The 14,879-nt window shown below is 42.4% G+C and overlaps 1 protein-coding gene across 8 annotated transcripts in view; it reads right to left on the bottom strand.

Moving 5' to 3' along the window:
- The window catches only part of rreb1a (ras responsive element binding protein 1a), a 45,126-nt gene extending 30,677 nt beyond the window's left edge, over nucleotides 1-14,449 (bottom strand). For 3 of the 8 annotated variants that reach the window (XM_058650386.1, XM_058650370.1, XM_058650348.1), the window contains exon 1: nucleotides 14,130-14,447. Coding sequence is in view for 4 of the 8 variants with exons in the window: in XM_058650348.1 (XP_058506331.1) it covers nucleotides 14,130-14,169 (40 nt within the window). In the remaining 4 variants the exon portion in view is untranslated. Of the gene's footprint in view, nucleotides 1-11,983; nucleotides 12,861-14,129 lie in introns of those variants that run through there. The other 5 variants (XM_058650354.1, XM_058650361.1, XM_058650378.1 and 2 more) reach the window with 3 other exon arrangements.
- Nucleotides 14,450-14,879: the final 430 nt, after the last annotated feature.

Below are 14,879 nucleotides of genomic sequence, written 5' to 3'. Positions count from 1 at the left end.
ATAATAAGAGGCAAAGTCAAAGTGTCCTCATGTATCGCAGTGTTTGTGGACATCTTGTCCACATACGGAGGACACACACACAGTTTTCCAATTACTTGCGTTCCTGCAATGATTAAAACAGAACTTCAGTAAAATGTCCACGTTTTTCATTTCATTTAACCGATTTTAAAAATACAACTTTCCACCTGCTGCATGAAATCAAAAACATGTTTGTCCGTGTGCTTAGAAGAATTCGGCATCTATATTGATCACATGTAGCCTAATCTTCTATTGATTAACAGTTGATCGATCAAGCTGTCATTTTACAGAAGAGACTAAGAATAAGTCAAAGTGTCCTCGCGTATCTCTGTGTCTGTGGACATTTTGTCTGCACACAGAGAACACAGAGACACACACACACACACACTTCAGCTGTTTTAAAATAGCGACTGAGTGAGTAAAGATGTTACATTTGTGCAGAAACATTAGTCTCGGACTCTGTTCATCACTTCATCCCTGCAGGAGTCCCTCTCTCCTCCTCCTCATGCAGTTGTTTCTACGCTCAACAAAGACACACATTCATCCTTTAGACGAACACACACACACACACACCGCCTGTATGTCTGCTAACACAACTGGAAGTATGTGTGTATAGGAGAGAGAGAGTGAGAAAGAGTGAGAGAGAGAGAGAACACATACTTACATACTTGCAGGCTGACAGCTACTGTGTGTGTATGTGTGTGAGTGTTGGAAAAATGTGCACGCACACACACACACACAGCTGGCCACATCCATAACACTACGAGTGTGTGTGATTCAACAGGCTGCTGCTGTTGAGTGTGTGTTGCCTCTAGGCCTCAGAGCGTGCTCACACACGCTAGAGTCAGTTTGAGATGTGGACTAATTCAACACAAACACACACACACACACACACACACACACACATACACACACACACACACACACACACACACACACACACACACACACACAGGTGATGAAAGAGTTTTCAGAGATGGAGAGAACATAAAAGAGGAGGGATGAAGACGAGTCACACCCAAACTTCTATTGTTGTTGTTGTTTAAACTCAGTGGAGCAGGAGGAAGAGGAAAAAAGACACATTTATCTCGGCTTTCTTTCAAAATAAAACTCATGGTTTCTGTTTGTCCAAGTTAAAACACAAACATGTAGTTTTCAAATATAAAACGTATGGTTTCTGTTCGTCCACACTAAAACACAAACATGTAGATTTCAAAATAAAACTCATGGTTTCTGTTCGTGCACGCTAAAACACAAACATGTAGTTTTCAAAATAAAACTCATGGTTTCTGTTCGTGCACGCTAAAACACAAACATGTAGTTTTCAAAATAAAACTCATGGTTTCTGTTCGTCCACACTAAAACACAAACATGTAGTTTTCAAAATAAAACTAATGGTTTCTGCTCGTCCACGTTAAAACACAAACATGTAGTTTTCAAAATAAAACTCATGGTTTCTGTTCGTCCACACTAAAAACACAACCCTCCCACTTTCAAAATAAAACTCTGAGTTACAAAGGGAGATAAAGGAAGCAAAGGAGGCAAGGGAAGGAGATGAGGGAGGTTTAACTGGTCCAAACTGGGGTAAAAAAAAGTTTGTCTCCTCTGTAACAACAGCTGTTAAAATGACTAACACACACACACACACACGATGGGAGGGTTACAAGCAGCGAGCGATCTGATTGGCTCAAAGTGCGGCCTTGTACTTTAGCCTGTATCAGAGAGAGAGAGAGATTATGGAGGTGTAAAGTTGAAAAGGGGTGAGGAGGGGAAAAGACAGGGAGAAGGAGGGAGAGGAGAGAAAGAACAAGGGAGAAAAAGTTAGTGAGAGAGGAGGAAGAGAGTAGATGATAAAAGGGAGGAGAATGGAGAGATGCAGGAGGACAGAGAGAAGAGGGGGAGGAAGGGAATGGGGGATGGGAGTTAAAGTGGAGGAGGAGAGAAGGATGGAGAGAAAGAGGGAGGAGGAGGAGAAGAGGAGCAGCATCTCCTCAGCTGAACTGAATCATCTCATTACATGTGAATTCTTCTGACACAAAGACAAGCTTTATTGTGAAAGGAGGGGGAGAGACTCTCTCTTTCTCTGAATCTCTCTCACTCGAGTGTCGGCCATCTTGTTTTACAGCATCTTTTACAGAGTGAGAGCAAAGGGCTTGAGCAGATAAGCTGTTAATGTGTGACTGTGGGTGAGGACGAGGAGGAGGAGGTGGTGATGGACTTTGTCAAAGTAAAACCTCCTCCTCCTGTATCACTGCTGAAAAAACACTGCTGCATCCTTCACTTCCTGTCTGGAGAGGAAGCAGGATGAGGAGGAGGGGGAGGGAGTGTGTGTGTGTGTGTGTGTGTGTGCAGAGTGAGCATTCCTCTGTTTCTCCCTCCCTCCCTCCCTCCCCCACAGAGGTGAGGAGCATTTTAGTTTCTTAACTATTAAAAACTACCTCTTCTTTAAATGCTTTTATTTTGAAGTCCTCATGATAAATGGCGAGGTGGCAGTCAGAGTGATACGCTCAGGTGTGTGACCCGAGAGGAAGAGAAGACAACGATGGAGGAGGAAGAAGAAGAAAAAAGGGACAGTGCATGATTTTAAGCATTAAAAGGAAAGAGGAAAAAATGTGAAGGGGGGGCAACAAAAATGTAGAAAATGAAGGAGGAGGAAGTGCAGGCTGAAGAGAGGACAGAAAATGTGATGGACAATGGTGGTTGTTTTTTTTTTAAAAGGGCAGTTCATGGTTTTAATTTACGGAAAAAGAGGAGGAAGAGGAAAAATGGAGGGAGGGAAAGGTAGAGAAAGAGGGAGAGGGGAGGAGAGAAGGGAGTGTGGGAGAAAAGTGGGAAAATATGGAGAGAAGGAAAAGAAAATGGAGGAAAAGGATGAAAAACATGAAGAGAAGAAGAAGAGAGAGAGAGAGAAAAGTGTGTGTAGGGCGTGGTGTGCGAGGAAGACCAGGTTTCAGTTGAGTGAAAAGACTCAGGGCCTGTGTGTGTGAGTGTGCCTCCAGGACACACACACACTTTCCCCTAGCAGTCTTTATTGTCTTCCCACTCAGAATGAATGGAGTCTGGTGGTCACACCTATGACGACTACTGCAAACCCCCCAATACACACACACACACACACACACACACACACACACACCTGAGGCCACGCCCACCACACAAACACACGCATACAGACACACACACCTGAGGCCACACCCACCACACACACAAACATCCCCCATCCCCTCTAACACACACATCCCTAACTTAAGAAACCCACACAAACAGACCTCCAGTGAAATTTTTTACATTTTTCTTTTCATCTCACTGGTTTTCGCGGGGGGAGTTCCCGTCTGACACAGGTGATCAATAAATACATTGATCCATCAGTGTGAAGTAATTCGGCATCTACTTTGAACGTCTACGACCAAACACCTGGTATTGATTAGTCCTGATCGATCAGACCTGCTGTGATCACAACACGAAGAGAAAGACAGACATAGACAGAGCGGGAGGACGTCACCGTGTCCTCGAGTGTCTCAGTGTCCACACAGCGCGTGCACACACACACACACACACACACACACCTCATCACTTGCTGCACCTTCAAAAAAGAGTGTCTTACTCTTTTTTAAAATGTTGCATTTGTGATGTTTTAGGAAACAGGAAAAGGAAAGGAGGCAGGGTAAGGAAACAAGGGAGAGAGGATGGTGAGGTAGCAAAGGATGAAAGGGGAGGATCTGAGGAGAGGAAAGTGAAAAGGGGCAAACAAGGAGAGGAAAGGATGCAGGGTAAGTAAAGGAGGAGAGGATGGTGAGGTAGGTAGGAGAGGAAAGGAGGAAAGAAGATGATGGTAAGGACAGGAAAGGGCAGGAAACAAGGAGTGGCAGAGAGGAGAGACAAGAAACACACGCACACACACCTTTTTACATCCTGCACCTTCAGAATAAAAGCATCTTCCTGTTTTTGGTGCGTTTCTGAAGTTTCTGTTTTGAAGGCGAGGGAACAGGGAGAGGAAAAGGGAAGCAGGGAGGAGGAGGCAGGGGGAGGAAAGTGAAATGAGCAAACAAGAAGAAGACATAGGAAAGAGAAAAAACAACACACACACACATGCTGCACCTTCAAAATAAAAGCATTTTTCCTTTTCTAAAGGAGAGGATGGTGAGGTAGGAAGACGATGAAAGGAGGCAAGGGGGGATTTAAGGAAAGGAGATGAAATAGTAGAGGTACAGAGGACACACACACACACGCACACGCACACACACACACACACAGGGATGCTCATGGATGGAAGGAGAAGAGAGAGAGGGAGAAAAAAGTCTGGGGGCATGTTGGTGTTGTGGTTGTCACGGCAACGAGGCGTGTCCTGTGTGCAGAACAAACAATGGTACCTTTTCACAGGAGGGAGGGGCAGAGTGTGTGTGTGTGTGTGTGTGTCAGATTACAGTCTTACTAACAGTCAGATTAACAGGGATTATTCAGACTCAAGTCTGTTTGCTCCATTCACGGCCTGCTGCTGCTGCTCTGACACACACACACACACACACACCCCCACACACTGACCTTAACCCTCACACAGCTGAATGCGAGTCATAACATAAGGAGGGACACACACACACAAAGTTAGTGAAGTAGTGATTGCAGTTAAAACATTATCTATCTGTACTGATTTCACTGTTATTTGCATGCTCTCTCACTCAAAAACTGCAGAGTCAGCATGGACGTTGGGAGGAGGAGGAGGAGGAAGCGGGCGAGCGAGCTAGAGACAGACAGGGCGATGAAGAGAGAGAGAGACTGGAAACCTCCCTTCAGAGCCTCCAACATGCCTCTAGTGTATGTGTGTGTGGGATGTACCACTGTGCAGCTGCGGGGGGACGACACAACAGGAAAGTTCCACTTTAACGGCACTAATTTATTACTATTAGTTTGTTTATAACTCCATGATCATGTGATCACATGACGAGGTTCACAAAAGCAGCAGATGAAAGCAGTGAGTGAACTATGAGACTTTTTAGTTTGTTTTTCAGAATCCGTGATGAGTGTTTTGTTTTGATATTTAATAATTAAAAACAAAGCTTCTTAAATGGGAATATTTTCCCGCTTTCTTTGCTCCATAAAGCAAATAAATCAGTTTTTGTTTGTGGACGTCGTCATTTCCAGGTTTGTGGATGAATAAATAATGAAAATAACCTTTAATCGCAGCTCTACATTGAAGTAAATCACACATTTAAAGCCTAAATAATGTGTGTATTTTATAATTCTATATTATAATTTGTTGCAGTTTAATTTTCAATCTATTTATTTAATTTAAACTTTTAAACTGTTATTTTATTTTGAAATATTGAAAAATTATCAAATTCTTTTATATAAAACAGTTTGCTGACACAGAGCCAGCTTGATGTGCCCCGCCAAAATAAAAGCCCAAGCGCTATAAACTCACTTTAAACTTCCTCATCATCTTCTTTTTTTTTTTTTTAAACACTGATTCACTGAGGGTGAAACACAGCAGACTCCGCCCACACCGCGTCCCCGCAAAGCCTGTGTTTGCGCGTGTGTGTGTGTGTGTGTAAAAGCTGCAGATGTACAGTGGAGGAATGAAGCTGAGTGCGTGTGTGTCACAGTGTGTGTGTGTGTGTGTGTGTGTGTGAGGCAGACCTGTTGTATGGGATGCCAGAAGAGACAGTGTGTGTCTCTTTGGGTGTGTGTGTGTGTGTGTCTTTGGGTGTGGTGAGACTGTCTTGCTGATAAGCAGCTTGTGGAGCTAACTATCACTGTGTGTGTGTGTGTGTGTGTGTGTGTGTGTGTGTGTGTGTGTATGTGAGAGAGAGAGAGTGACGGCTGACACACACACACACACACACACACACACACACACACACACACACACAGGTCCACCTTCACCCTGTTTGCAGCAAATAAAACCGTATTTACTGCGAGTCCAAAGTCCGAGGAGCTCGACTGTGAAAGAATGTCACAACGGCCGGAGGAGGGAGGAGGGGGAGGAGGAGGAGACAGGTGATATGTTAGAGGAGAAGGGGGTGGATTTGAGGAGCTGATGCTCACAGAGCGTTATCTCTCAGCGTTCCTTTATGATTCTGTACATTTGAAAAGAAGGTGCCAGTTGCAACATTCACTCAGAGACAGACAGACAGACAGACAGACAGTCACTCACTCACTCACTTCTGCGTCAAAGAAAAAGATGGTAAAAGTGAAGATGCAAAATAATCAGCTGAGAGGGACAAACACAGTGTGTGTGTGTTACATGTCCTACTTTAGCCTCTATTCATCCTACGTCTCACGTTACACTCGTCCTCTCCTCGCCACTGTCACAACTCTGTACTCATCATGTGACACACATCACCTGTGCAGGTGTCAATCTGAGACAAACGTCGTCCGCAAACAATCAAACTCTCGCTTATTGATCAATCGTTTCTGCGGGGGATCAATAAAAAAACATTTGTCACATGTTTACAGCTTCATCGATCAATAATCAATAACACAGAAGTCTTTTCTTTTGTTATTTGGAGAAAAGGCGCATCAAAAAACGCAGATTCATCGCTAACAACGTGTCATGTGACGGCTCCACATTAATCCCCGCCCACATCAACACGAAGCGGGTGGTTGCTTTGTAACGGAAAACACTCCAGTTTTCATGCTAAAAGTCAAACCAAGAGATTTCAAAATAAAAGTCTCCGTAACTGTTCATCAACGCTGAAAGACAAACCAAGAGATTCCACAATAAAAGTCTCAGTTTCTGTTCATCAATGCTAAAAGACAAACCAAGAGATTTCACAATAAAAGTCTCAGTTACCATTTATCTACAGTAAAATAGAGCCCAAAGATTTTCCAAAATAAAAGCCTCAATAACATAAAAAACCACTAAGGAGCTTTCAAAATAAAGGTTTTTTCTTAGTAACTACACTAAGAGTAAAAAAGTCAGGATTTTATAGTTAAAAAGTCAGGTTTAAGAGTAAAAAAGTTAGGGTTTTATGGTTTCAAAGTCAGGTTTAAGAGTAAAGTCAGGGTTTTAGGGTTAAAAAGTCAGGTTAAAGAGTAAAAAGTAAGGTTTAAGAGTAAAAAAGTTAGGGTTTTATGGTTTCAAAGTCAGGTTAAAGAGTAAAGTCAGGGTTTTAGGGTTATAAAGTCAGGTTAAAGAGTAAAAAAGTTAGGGTTTTATTCAGTTTTCAAAATAAAAATGTGAGTTTGTTAGTTTAAGTAAAAACAACAAGCAGCAAAGTATCACCATTACAAATGAAATAAAAAAGTTTTTACACAAACTTTTTTTGTAGAAACAAAACAGTTTCCAGGTTTGTGTGTGAACGACACAGGAAGAGAGTGATGAGCCATTTGCTTCCAGACAGAGGTGTAAGAGTGTGACTCCCACCCATCCCCCACCCTCCTCATCCCTCCTCCCCCACCACCGCGCTGCTGCTCCATCTACATCCACAGAGACACCACACCCAGATCAGAAACAACAGGCTGCTGCATCTCCGCCCTGCTGAGGCCCGAGAGGCTCAAACTGGTTTGACACCATCATCATCGTCATCGTCACCACGCATCTTAATCATCTGTTCTCCTCTGTGGTCACATGACCGTAACATCCATCCATCATTGTCCTGATACACTCACCGGGTTTTCACATCAACAATCACTGAACTATTAACTCACCGACTTGTCTGAGTTTAGTTTAGAGTCTTTGAGAGAGACTGTACTACACTAAGAGTAAAAAAGTCTGGGTTTTATAGTGAAAAGTCAGGTTTAAGAGTAAAAAAGTTAGGGTTTCATGGTTATAAAGTCAGGTTAAAGAGTAAAAAGTCAGGGTTTTATGGTTATAAAGTCAGGTTAAAGAGTAAAAAGTCAGGGGTTTTATGGTTATAAAGTCAGGTTAAAGAGTAAAAAGTCAGGGGTTTTATGGTTATAAAGTCAGGTTAAAGAGTAAAAAGTCAGGTTTAAGAGTAAAAAAGTTGGGGGTTTATGGTCATAAAGTCAGGTTAAAGAGTAAAAAGTCAAGTTTTGAAGGTTTAAAAAGTCTCAGCTCCAACAAACAGGTTAAAAAACAGTTTTCTGTGTTTTTAAACTTGTGTCTCTAAAAACATCTAAAGTTTTAAAGCCAGGTTTAACTGTTTTACTGTGTCCACTTCAAACTTAAAAGTTAGGTTTCGAAAGTCAGGTTTTCAAATGTAAAAGTGACCTTTTAGAGACTGATTATTAAAGTTTGAACGATGTGTTTTTTTTAATTTACACTTTGAAGCTGATTTTCTTTAGTTTTAATCAGGTTTTAAAGTTGACCCAAAAAGTCACATTTGTAAGTTGAAAAGTTAATACATGACATTTTTACGTTGTGTATTTAAAAAGCTGATTTTTTTTTAAGTTCTAGACTCTAAACTAGAAACCACGAGGACGTCATTTGAATAAAAATGTCAGCATCACTGAGTTATTTCACTCGCACCTGTTGGATGTGACATTAAAACTCCTGAAGTCAAACATTCACCTCCTCTGCTCACCTTCCTCCTCCTCCTCCTCCTGCTGGTCGGGGGATGGAACATAATCTTATCTAAAAAAGGCGTGTCTATAAATAGAGGCTGGGCGCAGAAACACATGAGTGATGTTGTTCTGTGTGTGTTTAAAAAACCTCAGCAGGACGTAAATGTAAAGCTGCTGCTTCAAAAAAACACTTATGGCAAACGACAAAAAACAAACTTCGTCTTCAAAAAACGACTATACAACTTTATAACTTTATAAACTTGAAAGTGAGTCACGTGACCTCTGACCTCAAATAACGACACCCTGATTTAATTCAGAGAAAAACATTTTAAAATAAATGTTTAAATGTTTTTAGCTCGGACAGAAAGAAAAGACAAAAACACGTTTGACTGGTATTTAACTTGTCTCAACTTTGTCAATGAACACAGACGTGTGTGTGTGTGTGTGTGTAGGTTAATGCGTCTCCGAGGGAAAACAAGAGCTTTTAATTAGCGGTTTCACTCGTGTCCCTGTGGACAAAAGGATCCAACTGAGATTTCACATTAACACACACACACACACACCGCATCTATTAATAAAGAGTATTTATTCCTCCCAATTACAGCCATTAAATACTTTTAATTATGTCCATATGTTTGCGTTCTCTTGTTTACATTACATTACATTGGGAGTTGTGATACGATGTGGACTACTACTGAATTAATTGATTTTTTTTTTCAATCATTTAAACCAGTTTGTGTGATTTTTCAGCTTCTTAAACGTGAATATTTTCAACATTTTCTGAACCAGATGAATTGATTAATCAAGAAAAATAATCGTTAGTAGCACATATAGACAATATAAATACATGTGTGTGTATATATATATATATATATACAAAAAACCCATTAATCAATTAATTCAGTCAAGAAATGTGTGTGTATAGGACTGGTTTCCGGTGATGGACAGAGAGAAACCAGGACTGGATGTTTGAGAGTAAACAGATGAAACACTCACAGAGAATCACCTGCACACGTGCAACAGCAAACACCTGAGTGTCATGTCTTTACATGACTGTAACTGCAGGCTGTGTATGTGTGTGTGTGTACGTGTGTGTGTGTGCGTGTGACTTCATTTCCCACAGAAACGCTTCACACTCACAACCGAGGAGGAGGAGGAGGAGGAGGAGGAGGATGCTCCTCTTGCACAAGACACTCTTTGTGCGTGTGTGTAAGCGTGTGTGTGACATCATGGACTACATCATCTCTCGTCAGCGTTTCAAAAGGTCCACCTCCACAGAAGGAGGAGGCTCCATCGTCATTTTTAAAGATTCGTTTTCATATTTTTACTTTAATTTATCAACGATTTGGTTCATAAAATGTTTAAAAACCTGAAAAATCCTTACGTTCTCGACTGTAATGTTGATTTTTGTTGTAAAATCTATGATCGTCAAATATATACCATACCGAGTTATCGATCTTCTCTGCAAATATCAATTTAACACAATTACTTTCGTTATAAACCAGTTTTTTTATGTACATACAGCATATATTGGATCAATTTTAAATTTTGAAAACCAACAGTGTCACCTCCACAGACACCAGGATGTCAAAGAAGAGTCATATTAATAACGGAAAACAACAATAAAAACAAGTACATTAAGTTTTTCAACAACATATAACTATTTCAGCTTCTTAAATGTGAAAGACAACGATTTTTTCAACCAAAAACAACGAATCAAAGACGGACAAATGATTAAAAATAAGCGTTGAAGTGCGAGTACGTCATAAACAAACGTCTCAGGTAAAGAAATGTAGTGTTTGTTTGTTTTGAGTGACGGCAGGACACTGATTAATCAGCTGATGATGACATCATCAAACAAGATCAATACACAAGCTCGTCAACTCTCTGCTGCCGAGAGAGAGAGAGAGAGAGAGAGAGAGAGAGAGAGAGAGAGAGAGAGAGAGAGAGAGAGAGAGCGCGAGAGAGAGAGAGAGAGAGCTGTCGCCGTGGGCCCAGCTCGGCCTCAGTGTTGAATTTCGTGTTGGAATGCTAACTGCTCATCCAGATCTCTCCTCCTCCTCCTGACAGAAGAGGAAGACGAGGACCAGAGAAGCCATCAACACAAGTTTTAAAGAGCTCAAACTCACAGAAAAACACAAGATCAAACTCACAAGTGTTTAAAAACGTCACCAGGACGACAAAGTCAAAGTACGAGTACAATGAACGAGCAACTGAAATAAATGTCCAAAACGTCGCAACAAAGGTCAACAAAAGTACCTTAAACACAACAGTGGCAGAGACACACTGTGCATCCCACAATATTCGCAACAGCACAACACAAACGAGTCAAACTCATTCATTTAAAAACTTAAGATTAAGTCACAATCAATGTGTTGTTTGGTGTAAAAACAATGTTTTTAAAAAGGAGAAGTTAAAGAAGAAAAAAAGGGACATAAAAAGCATCAAAATGCTGAATTTACACATTTAAACGAGCTATAATCCCAGAGTCCAGATTAAAACCACTTCAGATGCCTTAAAAACCTTACGACCGCAAAGATGCTGGAAATCCACAAGTGTGACCGTTAAAGGACTTTAACGTCACTGATGAGAGTCTGCGAGTGAAACTGTCCAAGAGGTCAAAGGTTAAGATAAACTCAGCGATGACGTTAAAATATCAAACATATTTTAAAAATAACATCAGTAAAAAGATTCAATAAAGTCACAACTCACATTCTAAAGTTGTGTGATTTAAGGTTTTATTTCCGTGTTTATGTAAAAATACATTTTGGGGAGGGGCATCTTAAAAGCTAGCTTCCCATATTTCAGCTAAAGAAAAAATGGCCGCACATCAGAGGTTTGCAACTTTTCGGAGTTCAAATGGTTGCCATGGCAACCACCACACACCTGTGAGCAACAATTTTCTGAATCTCCGGAGTAAATTAAGATTATTTGCCGAGTCATCGAGTCAAAAAGTTGATGGGGAAAAAAGGATGAATTATCGTTTCCCTTAAAGTCAAAACTCTAACTTTGCAGATTAATCTGATAATAATTCATCTTCCTTAACCACAGTTACTTTGAAAGACTTATTTTGAAAATTCACATCCATGTATTTGGATGTAAACATCATTTATGACTCGATAAAGTCCAACAAACGTGTGTGTCAACTAACAGAAAACTACTGTAAACTTGCTTTTATTTTCCATAAATAGCATTAAAGTCTTAACTTAATGCAAACTGGGATCAGACCAAAGATAAATGAGGGGGGTTTTCTTTTAGATAAAATGTGTAGAAAAAGCAGCCGAATTTCGAAAAATAAACACAGCAGGGGTTTGTATAAACTCGTGTTAGTCGCTGGAAATAAACTTAAAGTCATCTTAAAAGTGCTTTTTTGGTGAAATATTAACTCAACAAAGTTGTGCAAAGTTCAAAGTTCCTGAGCAGCGAGGAGGAGAGAGAGGTAGAGAGACATGGGGCAAACACTGGGGGAGAGAGAGAAAATCCCTAGCAACCATGATCTCACCAATTTCAGCGGAGAGTCGGAGGAGAAACAGCCGAGCAGAGCAGCTCTTCTCCGGCACAGTGACAAGTCCAGTCCCGGCCCCGGCTCCAGCCCCTGCCGCGGCTCCAGCTCCTGCTCCAGCCGCGGGCCTGTCCGTCAATCATTGACGGGCTTCAGTGACACCGTGAACCCGCTTCAGAGGAGTGAAGCTCCGCGCAGAAGAGAGAGGAGCATCCTCCTCCTCCTCCTCCTGTTAGCAACACGGAAAATACACGCACACACTCACGGCGGAGGAGCTAACGGCTAAAGCTAGCCGCCGCGCGAGGAAAAAGTTAACGGAGTCGACGTTTGAACCGCGGGAAGAGTTTAAAGTGCAGTTTAAAGTGAGTTAACGTGTAAAATGGAAGTTAACGCGTCGAAAAGATGATGTCGAAAGAGAGAAAAGAGAGGAGGAGGAGGGGGAGGAGGGTGAGGTGAGGAGAGGGAGGGGGGAAGGATGCAACAGGCGTCACGTCGATGCTGCTGCCGCTGCGCGTCACCGCGGACGCTGCACGAAAAGTACCCGAAACGCGGCGAAAAGTCGCTAAACAGTGATAGGAACTCCGCCACGTCGAGGGAGTCACGGGCCCGGTCCGCCGCCGCGCCGTCCCGGTGCTGTTAATTAGTCAACGGCGCTCGGTTTGTGGTTGAAAAAATGTCTGAGCAAGGTCACGGCAGCGCTGTCAAGCTAACCGGCGTTAGCACGAGTCGCGACCGGAAACGGCCATATTGTCCCTTCAAAATAAACCGGGCTTTATTTTTTTTGTCTTGAAGTCAACTACACAATTGTACTGTAATAACTTAATTTGACAAATGTTCCGAGTTTACATTCATAAATAAACGTGCATATTCTGCCATAAAAGTATGCAGAATTGTGATTTTTGAGATTGACACACCCCAGCACTGACACTAACAGACAAATACTTCCATTATTAATATATATAGGATGAACTTATTAAATTCACATGTTACTTAAGTAAGTGATGAAATGGAAGCAGAGTGAAGACATGTCAGAGTCTAAGATGGCGGCGGCCACTGCAGCAGCACGGCGACAGGAACACCACACACATGAACTGATGACAAAGCAAAAACTCGCCCTGCCTGTTTCACATAGCATCACTTCAGCTGTTCCTAATTTTCTGAACATGACACACACATGCACCTCAGTGCCTCCAAATACAACCACAACAATAAATAAACACACACACAAGTAAGTGTTGACAAACCTGATTTTGAAACGTTTGTAGCCGATGCCGAGTTAAAACTGAGAAGTTATAGAAGTTATTTCAGGCAATAAACAAATGCACTGAAGTCAAAATGCCAAGAATGAAGTCAAAATGAAGTAATCCCCCCTTAAAAGTGGAGTTAAAATTGAAATAATGTAATAATAGGAAGCAGTTCCACCAGAAATTGTGAGCGTTGAGTCAGAAAAGTCAGTTAATCAGGAAGGTAGCAACAACTGAGAGGGAAAAATAAAGAAATAATAAAAGTAGAAATAATGTGAACAATTAAAACAATTCCACTTTAAAATTGTGAGTTGTGATTCAGTTCAAGTTGAATTTTAAGTCATTTTGTGTTCAACACACACACACCCACACCAATCCCCACAAGATCACCGTCATCATCAACAGGTGCTTTTACTTTGAAAGCGCACTGCGGAAACGGCGACGCGGGTTGCCGCCAGCTTACCGCGGGTGTCTGGTAGCTTTACACATGGCCACTAACAGCGAGGCTCCGACCAAAGTGCACCCGAGATATAGATGCTCGAGTCCGGCGGAGCAGACTTTGAACCCCCCGCTGCTGCCGCCGCTGCACCGACAACACCGTGCGAAACCCCCGCCCCCCCAACCCCGGTGTGCACGCGCCACAGGCCGCGAACAAGAAAAAGTTTCCAACAAGAAAACAAAAAAGCAACGACACAAAGTAACGAGAGCGAGTGACTTTAAGGAGTGAATGAGGAAGAGAAGTGAGGCTGAATTCCACCGCTTGGATGCGCATCAAACTAGGAAGAGGAGAAAAAGTGTGTGTGATCGCATCAACACACACACACTCACACACACTTTAACACACACGGAACCAGAACCACACACACATGAAGAGAGAGCGAGATGGAGAGAGAGACACTTACGCTTCACTTTGTTGGGGTTGGGCTGTTTGCGGCGAGACATCGTGGCGAGGATGAGGATGATGGTGGTGGTGGGTGAGGATGACGATGATGAGGATGATGATGATGAGGATGATGATGAAGGAGCAGGAGGGAAGGGAGGGGGGGCGGGTGGTGTTTGTGGCGCTGGAGAAAAAGAGGGGATGAAGGGGAAAAAAAGGGGAGAGAGGAAGAAAGAGAGAGAGAGAGAGAGAGAGGCAGCAAACTTGCTCCGGAGAGGAGAGGAATCAAAATGGCGTTTCCGAAGGGATGTGCAAACTTGGACAAACTTTACTCCGGCTTCTCCTCCTCCCTCCCTCCCCCCTCTCCTCCCCTCCCTCCTCCTCCTCCACCTCTGCTGCTTCTCTTCCTCCCGTCTCTCTCTCTTTCTCTCTCCTCTCTTTCACTCTCTCTCTCGTTCTTCCAAACAGAAACAAACTGAAGCTAAATATCGATGTTTGTTTGTTTGTTTGTTTTTATTTAACCCCCCGCCCTCCCTCCCACTCTCTCTCTCTCTCTCTCTCTCTCTCTCTCTCTCTCTCTCTCTCTAAACCTGATAAGTAAAGCTCATCACGTGTTTGCGTCTCAGTCTCCAGGGGGACGTGGCCATCACCGAGCATCTCACACACACACACACACATACACACACGCGCGCACACCTTTCATCGGTTAATAAAAAAAACACTGTGTTCAAACTGCACGCGCGCACTTCCAGTAAAAGGATGAAGTTTGCGC

Source organism: Solea solea, chromosome 1 (assembly GCF_958295425.1).
Source record: "Solea solea chromosome 1, fSolSol10.1, whole genome shotgun sequence".
NCBI lineage: Eukaryota > Metazoa > Chordata > Actinopteri > Pleuronectiformes > Soleidae > Solea > Solea solea.
The sequence above is the reverse complement of the archived record's forward strand: the minus strand, read 5'-3'. Positions and strand labels throughout refer to the sequence as shown.